Below are 20,335 nucleotides of genomic sequence, written 5' to 3' on the forward strand. Positions count from 1 at the left end.
GTAATAATAGATTTCTTTAAACCTTATTAAATACAATTTGTTTTGAGTATTTTCATATTTGTTTCGAAGTTATACTTAAAAAGAATAATTTATACTGTGTAGTTGATGTACAGTAACAGCACTAACTTAAATATCTTATGCTGGTTGAAGCTCAAGAAATATTATTGGGATTATGGCCGAAAATATCGTAACCAAAGAAGCTACCCAACTGACAATAGAACTCATTATAATAATAACAGAAATACGTTCTTCGGTGAATATAAATATAACATTAAATATTTAAGTAATTAGTTATACTAGAAAGTCTATGCAGTGAATTAGGGTAGATTGTCAACTGTGTAGTCTTGTAATTTAATTATTGCATGATTCCGACCTAAAGTACGGACAACAGTGATTTATTCTTTAACTGCAAGCCTCTTTTACTTATAGACAACAAACAGCAAAGAGACATGATCAGCTGGAGATTTACGTCAATGATAGATGTAATCTGCTTTCACATCAGAATTAATCCTTTCCGTTTTAGATGGTGAGAGTAAAGACACATTGTGACATTTATTAACTTCTAAGAGTCATTAGGTTTCATTGGGTTTTTTTTTATTTTGACTCTTGTGAAACAGTATTGCCAATGCTTAAAAAGAGTAAAACCTTCTCTAGAAGCTGGTCTTCAAATTCAATCATACAAAGAAATAAAGAACCGGTTGGATTTTAATTTGTCTTGAAATATATTAAATCCGAATATTTCACACATATATATCTCAGCTTATTTTATTAAAATCTTTACAATTATTCCTTCTGAGATTTTAACAAGATTCCCTTGAAGGTACTGCACTTAGAATGGAACGTTAAAAGTAATACCCTACAACTCAAACACTGTTATCATGAAACCACTGCACTATGGCTGAAATTATTTCAATGAATGAACTAAATACTATTATATTATTGTTATTCTGAAGCTACTGCATTATGGCTGAAATTATTACAATGAATGCACTAAATACTGTTAAAACATTGTTATCCTGAAGCCACTGCACCATGGCTGAAATTATTACAATGAATGAACTAAAAACTGTTAAAACATTGTTATACTGAAGCCACTGCACTATGGCTGAAATTATTACAATGAATGAACTAAAAACTGTTAAAATATTGTTATACTGAAGCCACTGCACTATGGCTGAAATTATTACAATGAATGAACAAAATACTGTTAAAACATTGTTATACTGAAGCCACTGCACTGTGGATGAAATTATTACAATGAATGAACTAAAAACTGTTAAAACATTTTTATCCTGAAACCATTTATGTAATTAAAAGAACAGTGTATTCAGTAAGTCAGTACGTTTGTGCATGCTATCTCATATGTAAACCCAATATTCCTACTTACTAACTTGCACAACAGTACTTTACGTTTATAATATTAACTTTAAAGACAATTAATTTAGTAAGATAAACAAGCACGCAAGAAAACAAATTAAGTTAATTCTTTAGCTTAAAGTGGTTTATAAGTAACACAATACTTTTACATCTCAGTACCAATTCAACAGGTATCAAAATTCACAGTTAAGCCTAAAGTTGAAATATACTTAGTACGGGAATCAGAAGTTTACCGGTTATATAATCTGTGGTAATTAGCCTTAATTGTTACAGCTGCAACTTTATTCATTTTCAATACTCCATAGGTAAAACCTTATGAAGGTTTTATGAACCTTATGAACCGAAAGAAAATAATTACAGGTTTCAGTTGATACACAATTGCGATTTTGATACAGGTATACATAAGAAATGTACACACACACACACACACACACAAAACATGACGAAAATTTATTTTCAGACTTAGTTATACCATTTTTTGAACTGTTACGTGAATATTTTCAATCGTCTCAATACAGGGCCTAAAAGATAATTTCGTAAACGGAGGAGTTTACCCGCTAGGAAAATAAAATATTACACCATTTCCGTTATTGGTGGTAGTGGGCTCATAGCTTTGTTAATACTTTAGGAGGAAAATAAATATAAATAGGTAGACGAACAACAAACAAACACCTTTGATTTTCTCCACGTCTGGATATCATAATTTTAACAATTCCCTATTTCATAACTGTTATACATTTTCAACTATCTTAACAGACGCGTTTAAAAAAACTAAAATTAAGCCTAAAGATATTGGTGTTAATAGACCGACGCTTCACTAATACTTTAGGAGAGAATTTGTAAAAAAAAAGAATTTATACCATTAAAGAAGGGGAAAATTGTTAAAAATAATTGAGACAGCCACAAACAGAGAGAATTGATTTTTACATTTCTTGATACAATGATCTTAAAAACTTATCATTTTATAACTTTGAATTATCAAGAGTTCGATCAATAAAAGTTACAATATTTTAATGAAAGATGCTGTTGTCCCCAAACACAAGGTGTTTATACAACAAACGTTGTGTGTGTAAAGAAATATATTTCTACATTTTGTATTCTGTACACAAACCATCTGAAATTGTTATTGGTATTATTGCTAATGACTCAATACGTTATGTTTCTTCTCTCGATCTAATCATGAAAGCTAAGAATGGCATATAAATTATCTGCCAGCTAAAGGAAGAGCCAACATCCAGGGGGAATTTGTTTGATCTATAATTATACCCAGCAGTAAAATAATGTATTTCTCTCTCAGTAAACGCCAGGGCTATACGCCTCAGCTCTGACCTTTTAAACTGTAAAAAAAATGTTCAGATTATAAATGATATCCTATTTATTAATAATAATTTTAGGGAAACTTAGGACAAAAACTAAACACAATGAAACAAATACATAAAATGATGTGTAAGCCTTAGTTCTACCCTGTGTCTGTAATTCTTAGTGTAATCTCACCAAAAACAAACAAACAAGTGCTCTGGACACTAAGATTGGGATACTCCAGAATCTAAAATTAAAAAAAAAAATCGCGTGAGATGTACACCACCTAGAGTCCTAGAGGATTCGTCCGTAATTATAAACCCTGCGTGACAGGATTTCAAGATAAGTGCGCGAAACGTTCTCTACCAGTTTAAAGTGCAATGTTTGCACAAAACGTTTATATTATAAGAATACACAGATCTATTCATGGAAACATAAACGAACGTCTTTGAAAATTTCAGCTAACAATACACTCATGGTAATGCTCAAAATAATATAGCTGGTCGATGTATGACCATACATATAAATATCAGTACAAAGACACACACACAAAAACTTAACACTAAATTCTGTCTTCTTCTTGATATGGAAAGAAATTGGAAATACAAACAGTAGTTATTTATCCTAGGACAAGGTACATACTTGTATTTACACGTGTATTTAATGAAGTATTCTTTGATGTACCATGGGTCGTTCTTTCTCTTTACTACGCTGACGAAAATACTTAATTATTTTTGTTACAGAAAGAAAGAAATCCGTAAACATGATCACATGTTTAGTTAAGTAAATGAACATTCGTTTCATGTACTGTTTTTAATTTAATCGTTACTCCTTTCAGCGATAACATACCCACCTACACCTGGTACAGACTAACCCTGGTTACTTTTTACTAATGACATTCCCACCTACACCTGGTACAGACTAACCCTGGTTACTTCACGAAACATTTTTCAATCACGATTAACCCTAAACTTGCAAGTTTTTTTTTGTCGTTATGCACTTCGGATATAGCTGTGTAGTCTTTATTTTAAATGAGAGAACACACGTTCAACAAAGACGCTAGTGGCTGTAAGAATCAAGGTTAACTCACACAACAGTGTAGGTTGTTGCAGGGCTACATCTAGCTTGATATTTCACAAACAATAAAGTAATTCATTCACTGATTTTTGTTTCATATCACCATCAGCGTATAAAACTGAAAGTTGACTTTTCAAACGATTAATATCAAAATATTCTCCATAATTATCTTGTAATGATTTTAGTTATAATTCGGGAAATAATTTTGTTCTTTTCCTGTTTTTTAGTATCAAAAGCTCGATGGATAATATGTGTTTTAAGCTTTGAAATCTAATTTTAATTTGCCAGCAAACTGCATCCATAAATTTACAAAATATCCTTCTGTGTGTTATATCAATGTCTTATTCGCTTATAGGGGGGGGGGATAATCCATCTAATGATGCCCAAAATTCATCGAAATTATTTCTCGTTTTGCAAAATATTCACCATTTCCTTTACTGAGTTCACATAATAGGATATGTGAAATATCCTCTCCTGTAGAACATCAAATATAGCATGCGTATATGGACAAATACTGGCAAATATATTCAACAAGAAATTGAACTCAAAATCTCTGAGATTCGATGAAAGTTCTTGGACACAGATAAAGGTTTCAGTATCCCAGTTGTGAAAATTATCAACAACATTTTGAAATAAGCCAATGATTTCTTCCTTCCATTCCAAGACAGTTTGAACAAGGTAGTGATTATAATTCTAACGGATCGGGGTCACTTTCGGGAATATGTTCTTGAGTTCGGTATCTAAACGATGCACACGTTTTGTTGATTTCAAAAGAACAAAGAGGATTATTTAAGATTTGCAAATAATTTGTTGCACGCTTTGACTTTCGTGACAGATTGCGACAACAATAAAGTCAATCTGTATGGCATACAATGAGTGAAAGGATTTTTGGACACTTATCTCTAGCATTCTTTTCAAACCCATTCAGCTCGCATTACTCTTGCCCCATCATAGGTTTGTGTAACAAATGTTGATCCAATATTTAATTCTTTGACTAAATTAAACACTAGTCTTGGATATACCTATAACTGTTCGATTTGCACGAATATTTGTTAACACCAAAAACCTATCGCAAATTTCACCATCCTTAATCAGGTGTCACATAACATTAAAAATCTGAGAAATGATTCTTTCATCAATAGTTTCATCTAAGATAAGAGCTACAAACGGATAATCACTTGTTCCGCTTTTAATTTTATTCAACAATATTTTCCCTACGCAATTAATGAGGTCATTCTGGATTCTATTTGACAGGCCATAAAAAAACACTCAATTTTTCTCAGTGAGATTTCAGTAATGAATCATATTTCTTGTGCGTATTTACCAATTCTATATAACCGCCTCTGTTAAGAGACTAGTGATTCATCATGACCTCTACATACTAATTGTCGTTCACCCAAGTATTATATCACGTTGATTAATATTTTTAAAATGTCTTTTACTCTTCTCACCTTTTCATTGTGTGTTTCACATTTATTTTATGTTAGAAATTTAGTGCGAATTCAATCCGTGATTTTCCGAATCTAGTTAGGATATATGACTGAAGGAATTTCCATGTCTTTTAATTGCCTTATGCACATTATTCAAATTATCAAATCCGCTTGAGTTCCATGTCCCAAATTTACTGCTAAATAATAAATACAATCAGCTCAAAAGCTTCTGCAAGTTAAGACAAGAATTTAACCAAGTGTCCTATCATATTAGTTTACATTGAATTTTCGAACGCGCTGCTTTGTTCTTTCAGTCAGATTTAGAACTGGCATCGGTCTACCATTTCTGATGATGCTTTATTTATCACTAAAACTCTTTGTAAAAAAATTATTCCCTTTCAGTAATATAGCTACAATATTTCTTGTTATCATTTGAATCCATATTCAAATCTCAAGGGTGACACTTCACAAAAACATTATGTGTACAAAAAATAGCAGTATCATTTAATACAAAGCATGAAGCAACTACACATCACGTGACATCAGAGATGTAAAACAGCCACGAGCGCGAGACACAGGTCATAAAAAAAAACTCAAAAGTTTCCAAATATCGCAAGGAAATTAACTATAATCTATTTCTCTTATGATAGGGCCCGGCATGGCCAGGTGGGTTAAGGCGTTCGACTCGTAATCCAAGGGTGGCGGGTTCGTTCCCCGTCGCACCAAACATGCTCGCCCTTTCAGCCGTGGGGGCGTTATAATGTTACGGTCAATCCCACTATTCGTTGGTAAAAGAGTAGCCCAAGAGTTGGCGGTGGGTGGTGATAAACTAGCTGCATTCCCTCTAATCTTATACTGCTAAATTAAGGACGGCTAGTGCAGATAGGCCTCGAGTAGCTTTACGCGAAATTCAAGGATTCTGAGGATGGCTGCTTTCTCTCTGGCGGAGTGAGTACAGGGAGCTCAGGGCAGTGTTGCACTGGGATGATGAATGATGGAAAGTCCGGATACATGATAGCAGTTGCATTCTCGATAGCCTGATGTTTGGAAGGATCCACCATGCAGAAGTAGCAATTCCTTGAGGGGTCAGTGGGTTCACGCCAAATTCTTGGAATAACTAACTTCATGGCTCTCTTTTTCCCTGGGTGCCATCCTGCAAAAGGAAAATAAAATTGTTATTATGAAAAAATACATTTATTTCATCCACAACTAATGTGTAATATTTTATATGTAATATTTTTCTATACTATTGGAAATTAAGAAAAAAATAAATTAAAAGATATTTAAATTTTAAAGAGTCTAAAATTTGTACAATATAAAATCTTACTATTCAAGCAAGCAAAAATTGTCCATTTTACCTTCTGGAGTTTTTTTGCAGTGCTCGCAGGTAAAATGAGGTGCCCAGGGTTTGTCTTGATCCTCGGCTGGCATGCTGAAATATGCCTTGTAGGCTTTACACATTTGAGCAGATGCTGTCACAGAGTACTTTTTTCGCTCTTGTTTTGATAAATTGGCCACATACATAGCAGAATGCATCTGGAGAATGCTTGCAGCTTCGTGATGCCATCTCTGATAAAACCAGAGAGATCTATGTATTTACTTAGGCAGCTAGAACTAAACTGAAGTGGTGAGTGATGAGCCCCTGTATATATATTACTATGGAAAGTTTTAGAAAATTCTCGTAAGTTCTACAGCATTCTTGAAAATTCTTGTAAGCTCGAGAAAATTCTCTGCCAGCTACTCAGCACTGAATCTACGTAGAAGGTTCTGGAAAAATTGGTAAATTTGAAAATTTCATTATCCAGGTCACAAAAGCAAAGTTTGAAGAGAAAAATAGGTCTTTTCCATTTACTTTAGGCATAAGCAATTAAGAAATAATACTATGTGCCCTGGAACAAGAAAAAAAGTAAAAGTGTTGTTAAAAAGTGTAATTCAACACGTGGAAATCAGTTTAGTTTGGTTTGAATTTCGCACAAAGCTACACGAGGGCTATCTGCACTAGCCGTCCCTAATTTTGCAGTGTAAAACTAGAGGGAAGGCAGCTAGTCGTCACCTGCCACCACTAACTCTTGAGCTACTTTTTTACCAAGGAATAGTGGGATTGACCGTTACGTTGAGAGAGCGAGCATGTTTGGTGTGACATGTATTCGAACCCGCGAACCTCGAGTCGAGTGCCTTAACCACCTGACCATGTTGGGCCTGTAGAAATGAGAATGACAAAATTATGTGTAGCTTGCTTATAAAAGAAATAAAATCTTCCGTCACCAGCAATTTATCTCTGATAAACATTAGAACTTTTATGTTATACAGAGAAATGGAAAACTTACAAGGCCCTTGAAACATTATCCCTTATGAGCGCCACGGGGCCCGGTATGGCCAGGTGGCTAGGACGCTCGACTCGTAATCTGAGGGTCGTGAGTTCGAATCCCTCTCACACCAAACATGCTCGCCATTTCAGACATGGGAACGTTGCACTGTGCGGCCAATCCCACTATTCTTTGGTAAAAGAATAGCCCAAGTGTTGACGGTAGGTGGTAATGGTTAAGTGCCTTCCCTCTAGTCTTACCCTGCTAAATTAGAGAGAGCTAGCGCAGATATCCCTCAGTAGTTATGCGCAAATTTGAGAAATAAACAAGCAAACAAGTGCCACGTGTGGTTTGTAAACCTATCAGGTTGCGAAAGGAGAAAATTGATATTGAAATTAGACCGCCTTAAGATACAAATAAAATTATTTTTGAGTTAAAAGTAATTAATTTGATACAAGTTTTTTTCCAGATCAAACCTGTTTGTTTTAAGGTCACGAAATAACAAGTGGAAATTTTTCTTTATAAATATAAAAAGAATATTCGAAACTGAAAGACGTTCACCACTTTTTCTCAGGTGATTTTATTCATCCAAAACGAAATCTTCAAAAGGGGGGAAAAAAAAGTTTATATCCGTTGCTAGACGAATATTTTATTGAAATTAATTGACCGAATGTTTAACTTTCAAATTATTTGAACAAACAAGTATCCTTCTCGTGGAAAAATGCCACATACAACACGCCCACTTCTCGACAAGACCTTATGCTTATCTATGCATCTGCATACTGTTGTTGATGGTGTGCTCCAGAGCAGAAATATTCCAATACGTGTACCACATCTTATTACATTTTTTATAAAAAATATGTGTGTTGGTTTGTTGCATTTTAAATTGCTATTTATACTAACCCTAATTTATAAGTGATAAACTAGAGGGAATGTTACTCGGGCTACTCTTTTACCAACGAGAAGTGAGATTAATGCACTGGCTGTCACCTTAAAACGCTTTCAGAGGTAAAAGTACGAATATGTTCAGTGATGGGATTCGAACCTGTTCCTCATAAATTTTGGGCATAGCGCTCTAAAGAGCAGACTTTTTTTCATTACCATATTTACACATGCTCTTAATTTGTTTGTAACTTAGATTTTGAGCGCAAAGCTACACAATTGGCCCTCCGAGCTCTTCCCAGTGTTGGTATTGAAACCAGAATTTTACCTACGCAAGCTCTGAGACTCTCCTCTAAGCCAGCGAGAGATATACTCTGACTAAACAATTATAAACTAAACAAAATTATAATAACCATTAGCTTTGCACATTGTGTGGGAATAAAGTTTGTAAAGTATCTGAATTAGTCTAAATGCGAAACTATAGGCTATCTGAAATATTAATATCAGTTTACATTATTTTTATACGAAGCTGGGCTATCTGTCCACCATGAGAAATCGAACCATTGAGTATGGTATTTTACGTATATAAGCTTACTGATGTTACAACTGAGCATACAATTAAAGGAAATTCAAAACGTGAGTTTCACTAGAGGACGTATTTTACTGAATTTGATTAAAAAAGGAAGAATGTGATATTTAATACTGTCATGATATGGTGCTTTAGGTTAACAAGATATAGTGTGAAATAAGATTGGTCTCACGAGTGCAGCAAAACGGAACAGACGGAAGGAAATATATGAGAGAGATTCTCATATATTGATTAATTTCTTTTCTTTACCAGTACGTGAATTTCGCTAAAGAAACCATGATCTAGAGGTCTCATCTGTTCTTTAGTTGCAGTTTCTGCCAAAGAAAACTAAGTTTTCTTCTCGTGAGTGCTGCTTGGACAACAAACAACTGAACCTCATATAGTGGTGAGATGTAAGCATTTTGTTTAGTTTTGATGTATGGCCTTTTTCACTACTAACATAAATACGGTAATTTTTGGATAAGATGTGACGTGACGTCATCATTAATTATCCAATAAAATTCAGAGATTAACTGGTGCTGAGAACGCAGTTGGCCTCTACATCGTCTTTTCTTCACTGACATTTACGTTTTGGGAGATAAAATATGAGAAAAACATAACCAATTAGTCCATTAATAGGAATAGTTAATTAATTTCGATATTAAAACAACGAAATTGTTTCAGGTTGTTAATGGTGAGTAAAAAACCTAAATCAAAAGGAACAGAATATGAAATAGGAAAGAGTTGGAGAAGTTTCTGAAACGTTTAAAACGATTAGGCTTATCTTGCATGTATTATATTGCTTCGACAAGTATGAAATGAATATATAATATTATATACAAATATTAAAGATGTTGAATGAAAACTAGCAGCACAAAACGATACTGTCACTGTTTACTGAAGTAAGTTCCAAACTCATGGAGTCAATTGTTTGTTTCTTCTTATAGCAAAGCCACATTGGGCTATCTGCTGAACCCATCGAGGAGAATCGAACCCCTGATTTTAGCGTTTAAATTCGTATACTTACTGCTGTACTAGCGGAAAGGAGAGACAATTGTTAAGTTGAAACTTACAGGGAAGAAGAGCAATCAGAACGACAAAATCAGGGATTCGATTCCTCTCTACGTGACTTTACTATAAAACACACACATACAGACAATCGCAATTAGAAAGACAAAAAATCAGGGATTCGATTCTTCTCGATGGATAAAGTAGATATCTCTTTGAGACTTTGCTATAAAACACGCACGCACACACAATCGTATTTAAAATCACCATTCAACCATAAGTCTATACTGTAGCTTCTAGACTTATGATAATATTATGCTGTTATCACTGTTTGTTTGTTTTTTATACAAAAACTCTGAAAGAATACACAAAATTGGACACCATTAATCTCACAAAGTCCATATATCTCAGTCACCACTAAGTTGGATAACATCCCTCAGTGAATCTATTTTTTTTCTTGATAACGAGAAACCCACTTGAAATAAAACTGTATCTCAGAATGGCTGGTGTAGCTATTAACACTTTTATTGATAAGATGAGAACAACGTTTCGACCTTCCTGGGTCATCTTCATGTAAAGAAAGAGAGAGTTTGAATGTGACCGTTGACAGACACATGTCTTAGGGACGAGAGTATAAAAGGGTACGTGACTATAGGGGGCGTTTTAGTTGGATGTTAGGTTACCAATTAGTATAGGTATGAAGGTATTTTTTTTATATTGGTTTAATTTTGATTTTAGTTGCTGTATAAATAAGGCTTCTTTGATTTTGTTTGTTTACATTTGTTTCCTTACTTAATATCTAAGTGTTTTCTATGGTTATGTTGTGTTTATTTGATTTGAAGTGTTCAAAAACGTGTGAAGGTGTTTTTTGGTTTTTTTTGTATTCTTTGAATCTAGTTTTCATTTTTCTGCTTGTTTCTCCAATATAGAAGTGGAAGTTGTTGCATTGTATTTTATAAATTACGTTGGTGTTGTGTTTGTCAGTGTAGTTTTTACATAGTATGGACTTTAGTTTTGTACCTGGGTTTTGAATAAATTTGGTGTTTACTGGAATGTTGTGTTTTGTTATAAGTTTTTTCCAAATGTTGGTTATTTTTTCACTGATATCGGTAACATATGGTATGCAGCAGTATAAAGTTTTGTAGTTTGTTGTATCTTGGGATTTATTGTTGTTTGTTTGTGGTTGATCTACGTGTGTGTGTATAATTTTTTTCCACGTTTTTTGAGGAAATTTATTGATGTTGATGAAGTGTTGTTTTAGTTTGTTGATTACATCGTTGATTTTATCGGATGAGCACAGTTGTCTGGCTGTGTTTATTTGATAACCATATTATATGTGTACGTGAGAGGTATCCATATTATTTTCGCACGTGAGAGGTAACTAGATTATTTTTGTATGTCAGAGGTATCAATGTTATTTATGTACGTGAGAGGTAACCATGTTATTTATGTATGTAGTAAATAAAAGAGTTTTCAATACGGCGTTGTTTAAATTGTTTAGATTACAGATAAAGCTTGTCAGTATTGATGAAATTATTGTATAATATTAGCAAAAATGTAACAAACAGAAGGAAACTATACCATGAAATAAGATATTTAACTGAAACGCCCTGATTATGGAAAAAGCGTGTCTTAAACCATGAATTAAAGAATTAACCATCGAGTATATTGTCAAGTTGTTGTTGTCTCTCTGTTACTGAACGTGTCACGAAGTAAAATCTGTCACAGGCTCTTTGATAAAAGCCAAACCTAGTTGTACGATTAAACTGCTAGATCTGCTAGAGAACGTTCAATAGCTTCTCTACTAAATCCTCTCTGAGCAAGGCTTAGAAATAACATGTTCTCTCACAACCCATCTTTACCAACTGGTATCTTTCTGTTTCCTCACACTTCGATTTCATAGACAGGGAAATCTTTTCAGCTGTACTATAAATGTTTGTTTTTTAATAAACAGTTACAGTTCATGCGTTATGAAATAAAAATATAAGAAAAAACACAAGCTTTCGTATTATAATACCAACGTTCAGTATTGTGGAAAGTATCACACTGTTCACTTTGTTATAAAGTCAAATAATGATATAAACAAAATTTAGCTTAGCAGGAAAGAAAGATTACCAATTACTTCTGATAAATACCAATGTTTATCCCGTGTTATACAACAACCACTCGATTCTTGTAATGCTTAAGGTTTTCATGAAATAAACGAAAAGACTCAAAGCAATGTAACACGTCAATAAACTATTAAGCAATAGACGACACATTCGCGTGTCGTGCTGGAAGTCTTGTCCACTTAAATGGTCTAATAATGAACTGGCTTTCTTCAAATGTACTTAAAAGAGAAAGAAAAATAACCTTAGTTCTTGTATTTTAGAAATACACTTGTAGATATAGCTTTAGTAATTACCTGTGTATATATGTTTTATTTTTATCCAGCATGCTCATAGAGATATTGCTGTATCTAGCATGTTTAAACAGATAGTATTATCTATGTGGATATTATTAACATATAGCATGTTTATATAGATATTATTAGTATATAGCATGTTTATACAGATATTGTTAGTATATAGCATGTTTATATATACATTATTATTATACAGTATGTTTATGTACAGATATTTTTATATATCATGTTTATATAGATATTATTTATGTATAGCATGTTCATGTAGACATTATTAATATATAGCATGTTTATACAGATATTATTCATATATAGCATGTTCATGTAGACATTAGTAACCGACATGTTGATAATAAAGCTCATGGTAATAAAGCTCATGGTAAGCTCAACAATAAAATAAAGCTCATGGTAAGCCATATTACAAATATAAGAAACAGAAAAACACCCACACAATGTTCGTTCAGCAGATAGCTCAATGTGACTTTACTATAAGAGAACACACAATATTCGTTATTATTAACTCAGAAACGTTATAAAGAAACTGTTTACAAAGTAACAATTGGAACTAAGGAAGATATCCATCTATATCACAGTGTCATATCCTTAAATTTATTATATTAAAATACTGTTTATGTCAATATTATTGTGCAAAGAAAGTCATTTCATACATAAAATAGTTGATTTATCGTTTTTGAAACACAATCGATTATTAGATACCACAAACTTTTTTTTTCGTATTGCCCATATTTATGTATATAGGTAGAATACATATACCGTTGTGACCATAGTTCTATATTATATGACTGGTGTTTGTTTGTTTTTTTCCAAGTCATGCTGTGATATCACACACTCCAAATAAGTTCTACATTTTTAGTTTGGGTATTATAAAACATTAACAGTAACATGCTTTGTATACGTTTTTGTGTCTTTAACACACATACATGTATAATGTATACTATACAATACAAGACACTAAAATTTAAAAAAACTGTTTTTTATTTATTTTTCTTTTCTCATACCATACAGCATATTTAGTCTTGTAAGAAAGTTCTTTATATATAGATACATTATGACAGATAAAACTGCTATCATATACGGGAGTACATTAAAACTACTACCATATACAGGAGTACATTAAAACTATCACGTACAGGAGTACGTTATTTTTCTCTATAAAAAACATCATATTCGAAGGGAGAATGGTATTAACATGTCAAGTAACAAAGCTACATAATTAATAAAAACATTAAAGTAGTTGTGTCACTATCATAAATAAGTTGTTATTCAGTATATATAGATGCAAAGCCTAACAACAAATATCTGTAAGCTATAATTGATCTAACATTAACAACTGAAGAGAATTAATCACCTACTATTTTAGACTGCTAGCAAATAAAAGATATCTAACTAACGATTATCTTGTTGGTAACAGACGCCTTAGGTAGAAAACTGTGGTTTGTTTTGAATTTCGCGCACAGCTAGCTACACGAGGGCTATCTGCTTTTACCAACAAATAGTGGGATTAACCGTCACATTATAACGCTCCCATGGCTGAAAGGGCGAGCATGTTTGGTGTAACGGGGATTTGAACCCGCGACCTTTGGATTATGAGTCGAGTGTCTTGACCACCTGGTCATGCTGAGCCATAAGTTTAAGGTAGTAAATATTGAATAACTATGTAAATATGGACTAATGGACAGTAGTGTTAGCTTCCCACATGTCAAAATTCGGAAGGGTGAGGGTAAAAAAAAGTTGCTCGGGGTTCTTAAAAAAACAAAATCTCATGGTATGTAAGTTCAAAACGGTTTATAGTCGTCAGTACATCGCTTTCTTTCTAGTTCCATAAATTATCAGAGAGAAATTGTGTTTATTTCTATTAATTTAGTAGTTACCAACCAGAGGCGCTCGTCTTAATATAAGTAGGTCTAGTAACTGACCCTTTGTCTTCACTTTATTGATTCAATAGATATGAAAATATTTGTCTTAAGTTCAGACAATTGAGTTTTTTTCGGACGTTTTAGTTGCTGGTCGATAGGATTATTTTATTAAATTATTTTTGTGAGAATACTAGCTGTTTTAAATGTCAGTTGTAGCAGTGTCAAAGACGCTTTTCATTTTCAAACGAAATCTCCTATCTGAAGAGTACTCTGACATCTCAGACAACCTTGGTTTACAGTACATTATAAAGCTCCTAGTAACTGTGTAATAAGTGTGACAATAGAAGCATGAATCAGTAAACTTGAGGTTAACTAAACCTAGCTGTTAATTCACAACTGTAATTAAAAAACTATCTGGAGTAATTTAGCATCAAAAACTGTAATACCCTACCAACACAACTGTAATAATATCTAAGTCACAACTGTAAAATTTTACCAACACAACTATAATAATATCTAAATCACAACTGTGATATCCTATTAACACAACTGTGATAATATCTAAGTCACAACTGTAATATCCTACCAACACAACTGTAATAATATCTTAGTCACAACTGTAATACTCTACCAACACAACTGTAATAATATCCTACCAACACAATTGTAATAATATCTAAGTCGCAACTGTAATACCCTACCAACAAAACTGTAATAATATATAAGTCACAACTGTAATATCCTACCAACACAACTGTAATAATATATAAGTCACAACTGTAATATCCTACCAACACAACTGTAATAATATCTTAGTCACAACTGTAATACCTTGCTACTTCTATACGAGTAATAATTTGATTAATCAAAAGTAAAAATTTATTGAGTATCGGATACACAAAGTAATATACATATATATGGTTCCGACGTTTCACTAGTTTGGTCTGGCGTCATTAGGTACATCAACCACCTAACATCGTATGGTTAACTCAGTGAGACGTTATAACCATGCATACTATGCTCTGTGTATCGGATGATAAAGTCTTATAGGAAATAAAATATTAATTTGGCTCTTTAACATAAACACGTACAACTAGATAGAGACAACTTACGTAGAAACACGTTGCTGACAAGAGTCGCTGGCAAACAGAATATCACCACCAGGATATCTGCTACAGCTAAATTGACGATGAAAAAGTTCGTGGTTGTCCGCATTCGCGGGGATCGAGCCACTACTGCGATTACAAAGCTGTTACCAAATATACCGATAAGGAATACAATAGTGTAGGCCACACAGAAGACCGAAGCTACGCCCAGTGAATGTCTTAACCAGAAATCTTCGTCAGCGTCCGTGCTATTAGTGAAATTATGGCCCATATTCTGTCAGTAAGAGATAAATGGTTCGAGGAGACGTTAATATATTATGTGATTAAAATTTGCCTTACTAGAAGGCAAAAGTGACTATTGTATTATAGAATATCGTCAAAAAAACTAGCCAAAAAATAAATGAGATAAAACAGTGTTCGATAAGCTAGTGAGGTCTTAGTCAAAGACCCCTGGTGGGAAAAATGAATTTAATAAAAGAATTTGGGTGGAGAGACGCTGGACGAGAGAGGTTTGGAAATCCAAACCGTTGAGTACAGCATCCGAGCGCGTGAGTAACCGTCCCAGAGAAAAATCAGCAGTGCTCGAGCGAGCCACGTAAAATATGGAAGATATCGTGACATGCGCACACTCTTAATCTATTACTCTCAAACGCAGCTGCTACCTCAACCTGTGAGGTAATTGCTAATAATAAGCACATAGCTACACAAAGGGCTATTGTGCTGTGCCTACCACAGGTATCGAAACCCGATTTCTAGCAATAAAAGTGTGTGTGTATATACCACTCTGCTATTTAATTCTTTTTTGACCAGTTCACCTAAATTGCCATCAAAAGAATTAAAAACATTACAAGATAAATAAATATATCAAACCAACTTATTCTTATAACTCGTACATACTATAGTTCTATATACAATATAAACTTGTAACTAAGACAATTGTCTAATAATATCACACTCATGTTGAACAAAATTATACATATATATACACAGAGTAGCAGTAACGTATTAAATAAATATATTAAACAAACTTACCTATATATATGTATACAGAGCAGCAGTAACGTATTAAATAAATATATTGAACAAACTTACCTATATATATGTATACAGAGCACCAGTAACGTATTCAATAAATATATTGAACAAATTTACCTGTATATATCTAGCGCATGAGTAACGTATTAAATAAATACATTGCACAAACTTATCTATGTATATACAGAGCAGCAGTAATGTATTAAATGAATATACTGAAGAAACTTACACATACATACACACAGTCATGTGAAAAAAGTTAGGACACCCTATGAAAGCCTGTGTATTTTGTAACATTTTTGGATATATAGATATTTAATCTCAATTTCAACAATACTGAGAGATTATAGGAATATAACTAAACAATTAAAACTGAAGAAAAGACTTTTCAAGATCTTCTGTAAATGTAATTCTACAAAAATGCATATTCTAACTGAGAAAAAAGTTAGGACACCCTACTCCCTAATAGCTAGTGTTATTCCCTTTGGCTGAAATAACTGCAGTGAGACGCTTCTTGTAACCATCTACCAGTCTCTGACATCGGTCTGAAGAAAGTTTGCCTCACTCCTCAATGCAGAATTACTTCGGCTGTAAGATATTTGAGAGGTTTCTTGCATGTACAACCTGTTTCAAGTCACCCCACATCATCTCAATGAGATTAAGATCTGGGCTTTGACTCGGCCATTCCAGGACTCTCCATTTCTTAGTTTTCAGCCAGTTCTTGGTGGATGTACTGCTATGTTTTGGGTCATTGTCGTGTTGCAGGGTACAGTTCTGCTTCAGCTTTAATTTTCGTACAGATGGTCTCACATGATCCTCAAGCATCCTCTAATACACAGTAGAACTCATGGTGGGTTCTATGATTGTGAGCTGTCCAGGTCCTGCTGCAGCAAAGCAGCCCCAAACCATGACACTTCCACTTCCATTCTTCACAGTTGGTATGAGGTTCTTTTCCTGGAATGCTGTATTTGGTTTATGCCAAACATGTCCTCTGTTCTGGTATTCAAATAATTCAATGTTGGACTCATCTTTCCAAAGAACATTATTCCAAAAAGTCCTGGTCTTTGTCTACAATCTCTCTAGCAAACCTCAGTCGGGCCTTGATGTTTCTCTTAGAGAGCAAAGGTTTTCTCCTTGCACACCTCCCATGCAAGTTAAACTTGTGCAGTCTCTTTCTGATTGTAGAGGCATACACTTTCACATCAACAGTAGCCAGAGCCTGATGTAAGTCCCATGATAATATGTTAGGGTGTTTGGAGACCTCTTTTAGCATCTTGCGGTCTGCTCTCGGGGTAAACTTGTTTAAGCGACCAGACTTGGGCATGTTGGCAGTTGTATTAAAAGCCCTCCATTTGTTGACTATTTACCGGACAGTGAAATGGTTGATTTCAAAATCTTTTGGGATCTTTTTAAATCCCTTACCAGACTCATAAGCTGCTACAATTTTCTTTCTGAAGGCCTCAGACAGCTCTTTTGCTCTCACCATGGTGCTCACTGTCACTTCAACAGTCAGGAGCACACTGAACTAAATGTCTCAGGTTTAAATAGGGCAAGCCTCATTCATAATGCTGAGTAACGATCTTTTAATCATGTGCATCTGGTGTGATACATATGATGTGAGTTGAGCCATTTTAAGTGGGAATACATGTGGGGGGTATCCTAACTTTTTCCTTTGTTAGAATATGTATTTTTGTAGAATTACATTTATAGAAGATCTTATAAGGTCTTTTCTTCAGTTTTAATTGTTTAGTTATATTCCTGTAATTTGTCAGTATTTTAAATACTGAGATTAAATATCTATATATCCAAAAATGTTACACAAATACACAGGCTTTCATAGGGTGTCCTAATTTTTTCACATGACTGTATAGAGAGCAGGAAGAATGTATTAAATAAATATATTGAACAATTGATTGATTGATTTAGTGTTTTATGGCACAAAGCAGCTAGGCTATCTGCGCCAAACGTCCGGTAAAAAGGTAAAATAAATTAAATGTAGTAAAATACATAAAAGGAAATGAAGGTAAAACAAAACATCATTGAAAAACAGAAAAAAAGCATAAAACCAATGTTGACACCTAGTCTACAATGTTAAGAGAAAGCAGAGTAAAAGAAGTTGTAAACTACTTACTCTTGCAAAATGGTAATGATCATAACCTGCCAGGAAGACTAACAGGTAAGTTGAAGAACCACCGACAGTCACCTGCAGTTGGCCTTTCCAATCCTGGTTCCAGGTTATGTGCCATAGCAGCCATTATCAAAATGTAAAATAATAGAAGTTTTAAAAGACATACAGCAAAATCGTAATAATGAGTAGCCAAATGTCCAGTAAAAAGGTAAAAGTAAAGTAAATGTAGTAAAATTTGTAAAAGTAAACGAAGGTAAAAACAAAACAGCAATTAAAAACAGAAAATTGCTTAAAACCGATGTTGACATCCAACTTTATAAGTTGTAAAGAACTTCTGTAGCAAAATGGTAATGATCATAACCCGCCAGGAAGACTAACAGGCAAGTACCAGAACAACCGTCAGTCACCTGAAGTTGGTCTTTCCAGTTCTGGTTCCGGGCTATGTGTCATTATGGCCAGTACCAAAGGGTAAAGTAATAAAAGTTTAAAAGACATGCAGCAAAATTGGAATAACAACTCGCCAGGACGACTAACGGGTAGTTGAAACGGATAGTTCAAACAGCAGCGTCAGTCACCTGAAGTTGGTCTTTCCAGTTCTGGTGTCGAGTTATTTAATGTTCTGGCCATTTTTCAATGTCAAATTGAACTAGAGAGAATAAAACTGTGAAAAGGGAACCACAATTAAAAAGGTAAATTGAATAAATATTCAACACTTAAATGAGATTAAAAAGATTAATGGCCATTAAAAACTAAAAACTTTATCAAGGTGGACAGTGTCACCATTACCAATAACATTATCAAAATGTAAAATAATAGAAGTTTTAAAAGACATACAGCAAAATCGTAATAATGAGTAGCCAAATGTCCAGTAAAAAGGTAAAAGTAAAGTAAATGTAGTAAAATTTGTAAAAGTAAACGAAGGTAAAAACAAAACAGCAATTAAAAACAGAAAATTACCAATACCATTACCAATAACACTGTCCACCTTGATAAAGTTTTTAGTTTTTTCTGTCAGTCACCGTCAATAACCATCACTAATAACACTGTTCAATGTTACAGATAAACCATGGGAAAAAAACATGTTTAAAATATTGCCGTCGTTGAGAATCGTAACGATGGCAAGAAAGTAAAATGTGGCTGATAGTGATTTGAGTGTTACACAAACTACACACTGGTGCATCAGTTCCAGATAAAAGAAAACGATGAGTTAAAAAAACTGTGACCAATGCGTAGTCTAGTTGGAACAACTTCCTCCTTCCGAACCTTACGGAAGCTAGATGGCCAAAGCCAAATATAGGGTTTTATTTGAAAAAGCTTGTTGTTGCGTTGCTTACTCCAAGTGGACTGCCAGCTGGCACGGAGCTGAGCCTTGAATACAAGACCATAGTCCATGTACGGAATAGGCACAGTGGTGATAGTGCCGGAGCAGATAGATTTAGCTGCCGTGTCTGCAAGCTCGTTCTTGCGAATACCAACATGGCCTGGTATCCAGAAAAACTGGATAGAAGTAACAGTTAATGAGAACTGGGCCAGTCAGTTTTGAATATCAGCGAGAACAGGGTGTGAGCCAACGTGTAGCGATTCCAGGGCCAGTATAGAACTAAGCGAGCATATGCAGTGCAGCAGCATATGTCCGAGATGGAGTGGCGGGCAGCAATTTCCGAGCCTCAGGATAACTATTGTTATGAGTCGTTTTCAAATGCTGCACCTCTTTTTCCTCCAACCATTTTGGGCAAGAACGAAACTGGGAAGGGTGAGAACCATTGCAGTTGACGCAATGTGGGTTCATGTCACATTCATAGGCATCGTGGTCCTTGCCACCGCAACGAGCACATGTC

At 34.1% G+C, this 20,335-nt stretch overlaps 1 protein-coding gene across 1 annotated transcript in view; it reads right to left on the reverse strand.

Annotated features, from left to right (window-relative positions):
- LOC143251605 (neuropeptide SIFamide receptor-like) overlaps positions 1 to 15,605 on the reverse strand; it is a 58,965-nt gene extending 43,360 nt beyond the window's left edge. Inside the window, exon 1 of the mRNA XM_076502875.1 lies at positions 15,341 to 15,605. Coding sequence (XP_076358990.1) covers positions 15,341 to 15,605 — 265 coding nt within the window. The remainder of the gene's footprint in view (positions 1 to 15,340) is intronic.
- Positions 15,606 to 20,335: the final 4,730 nt, after the last annotated feature.

This window comes from Tachypleus tridentatus, chromosome 6 (genome assembly GCF_004210375.1).
Source record: "Tachypleus tridentatus isolate NWPU-2018 chromosome 6, ASM421037v1, whole genome shotgun sequence".
Classification (NCBI taxonomy): Eukaryota; Metazoa; Arthropoda; class Merostomata; order Xiphosura; family Limulidae; genus Tachypleus; species Tachypleus tridentatus.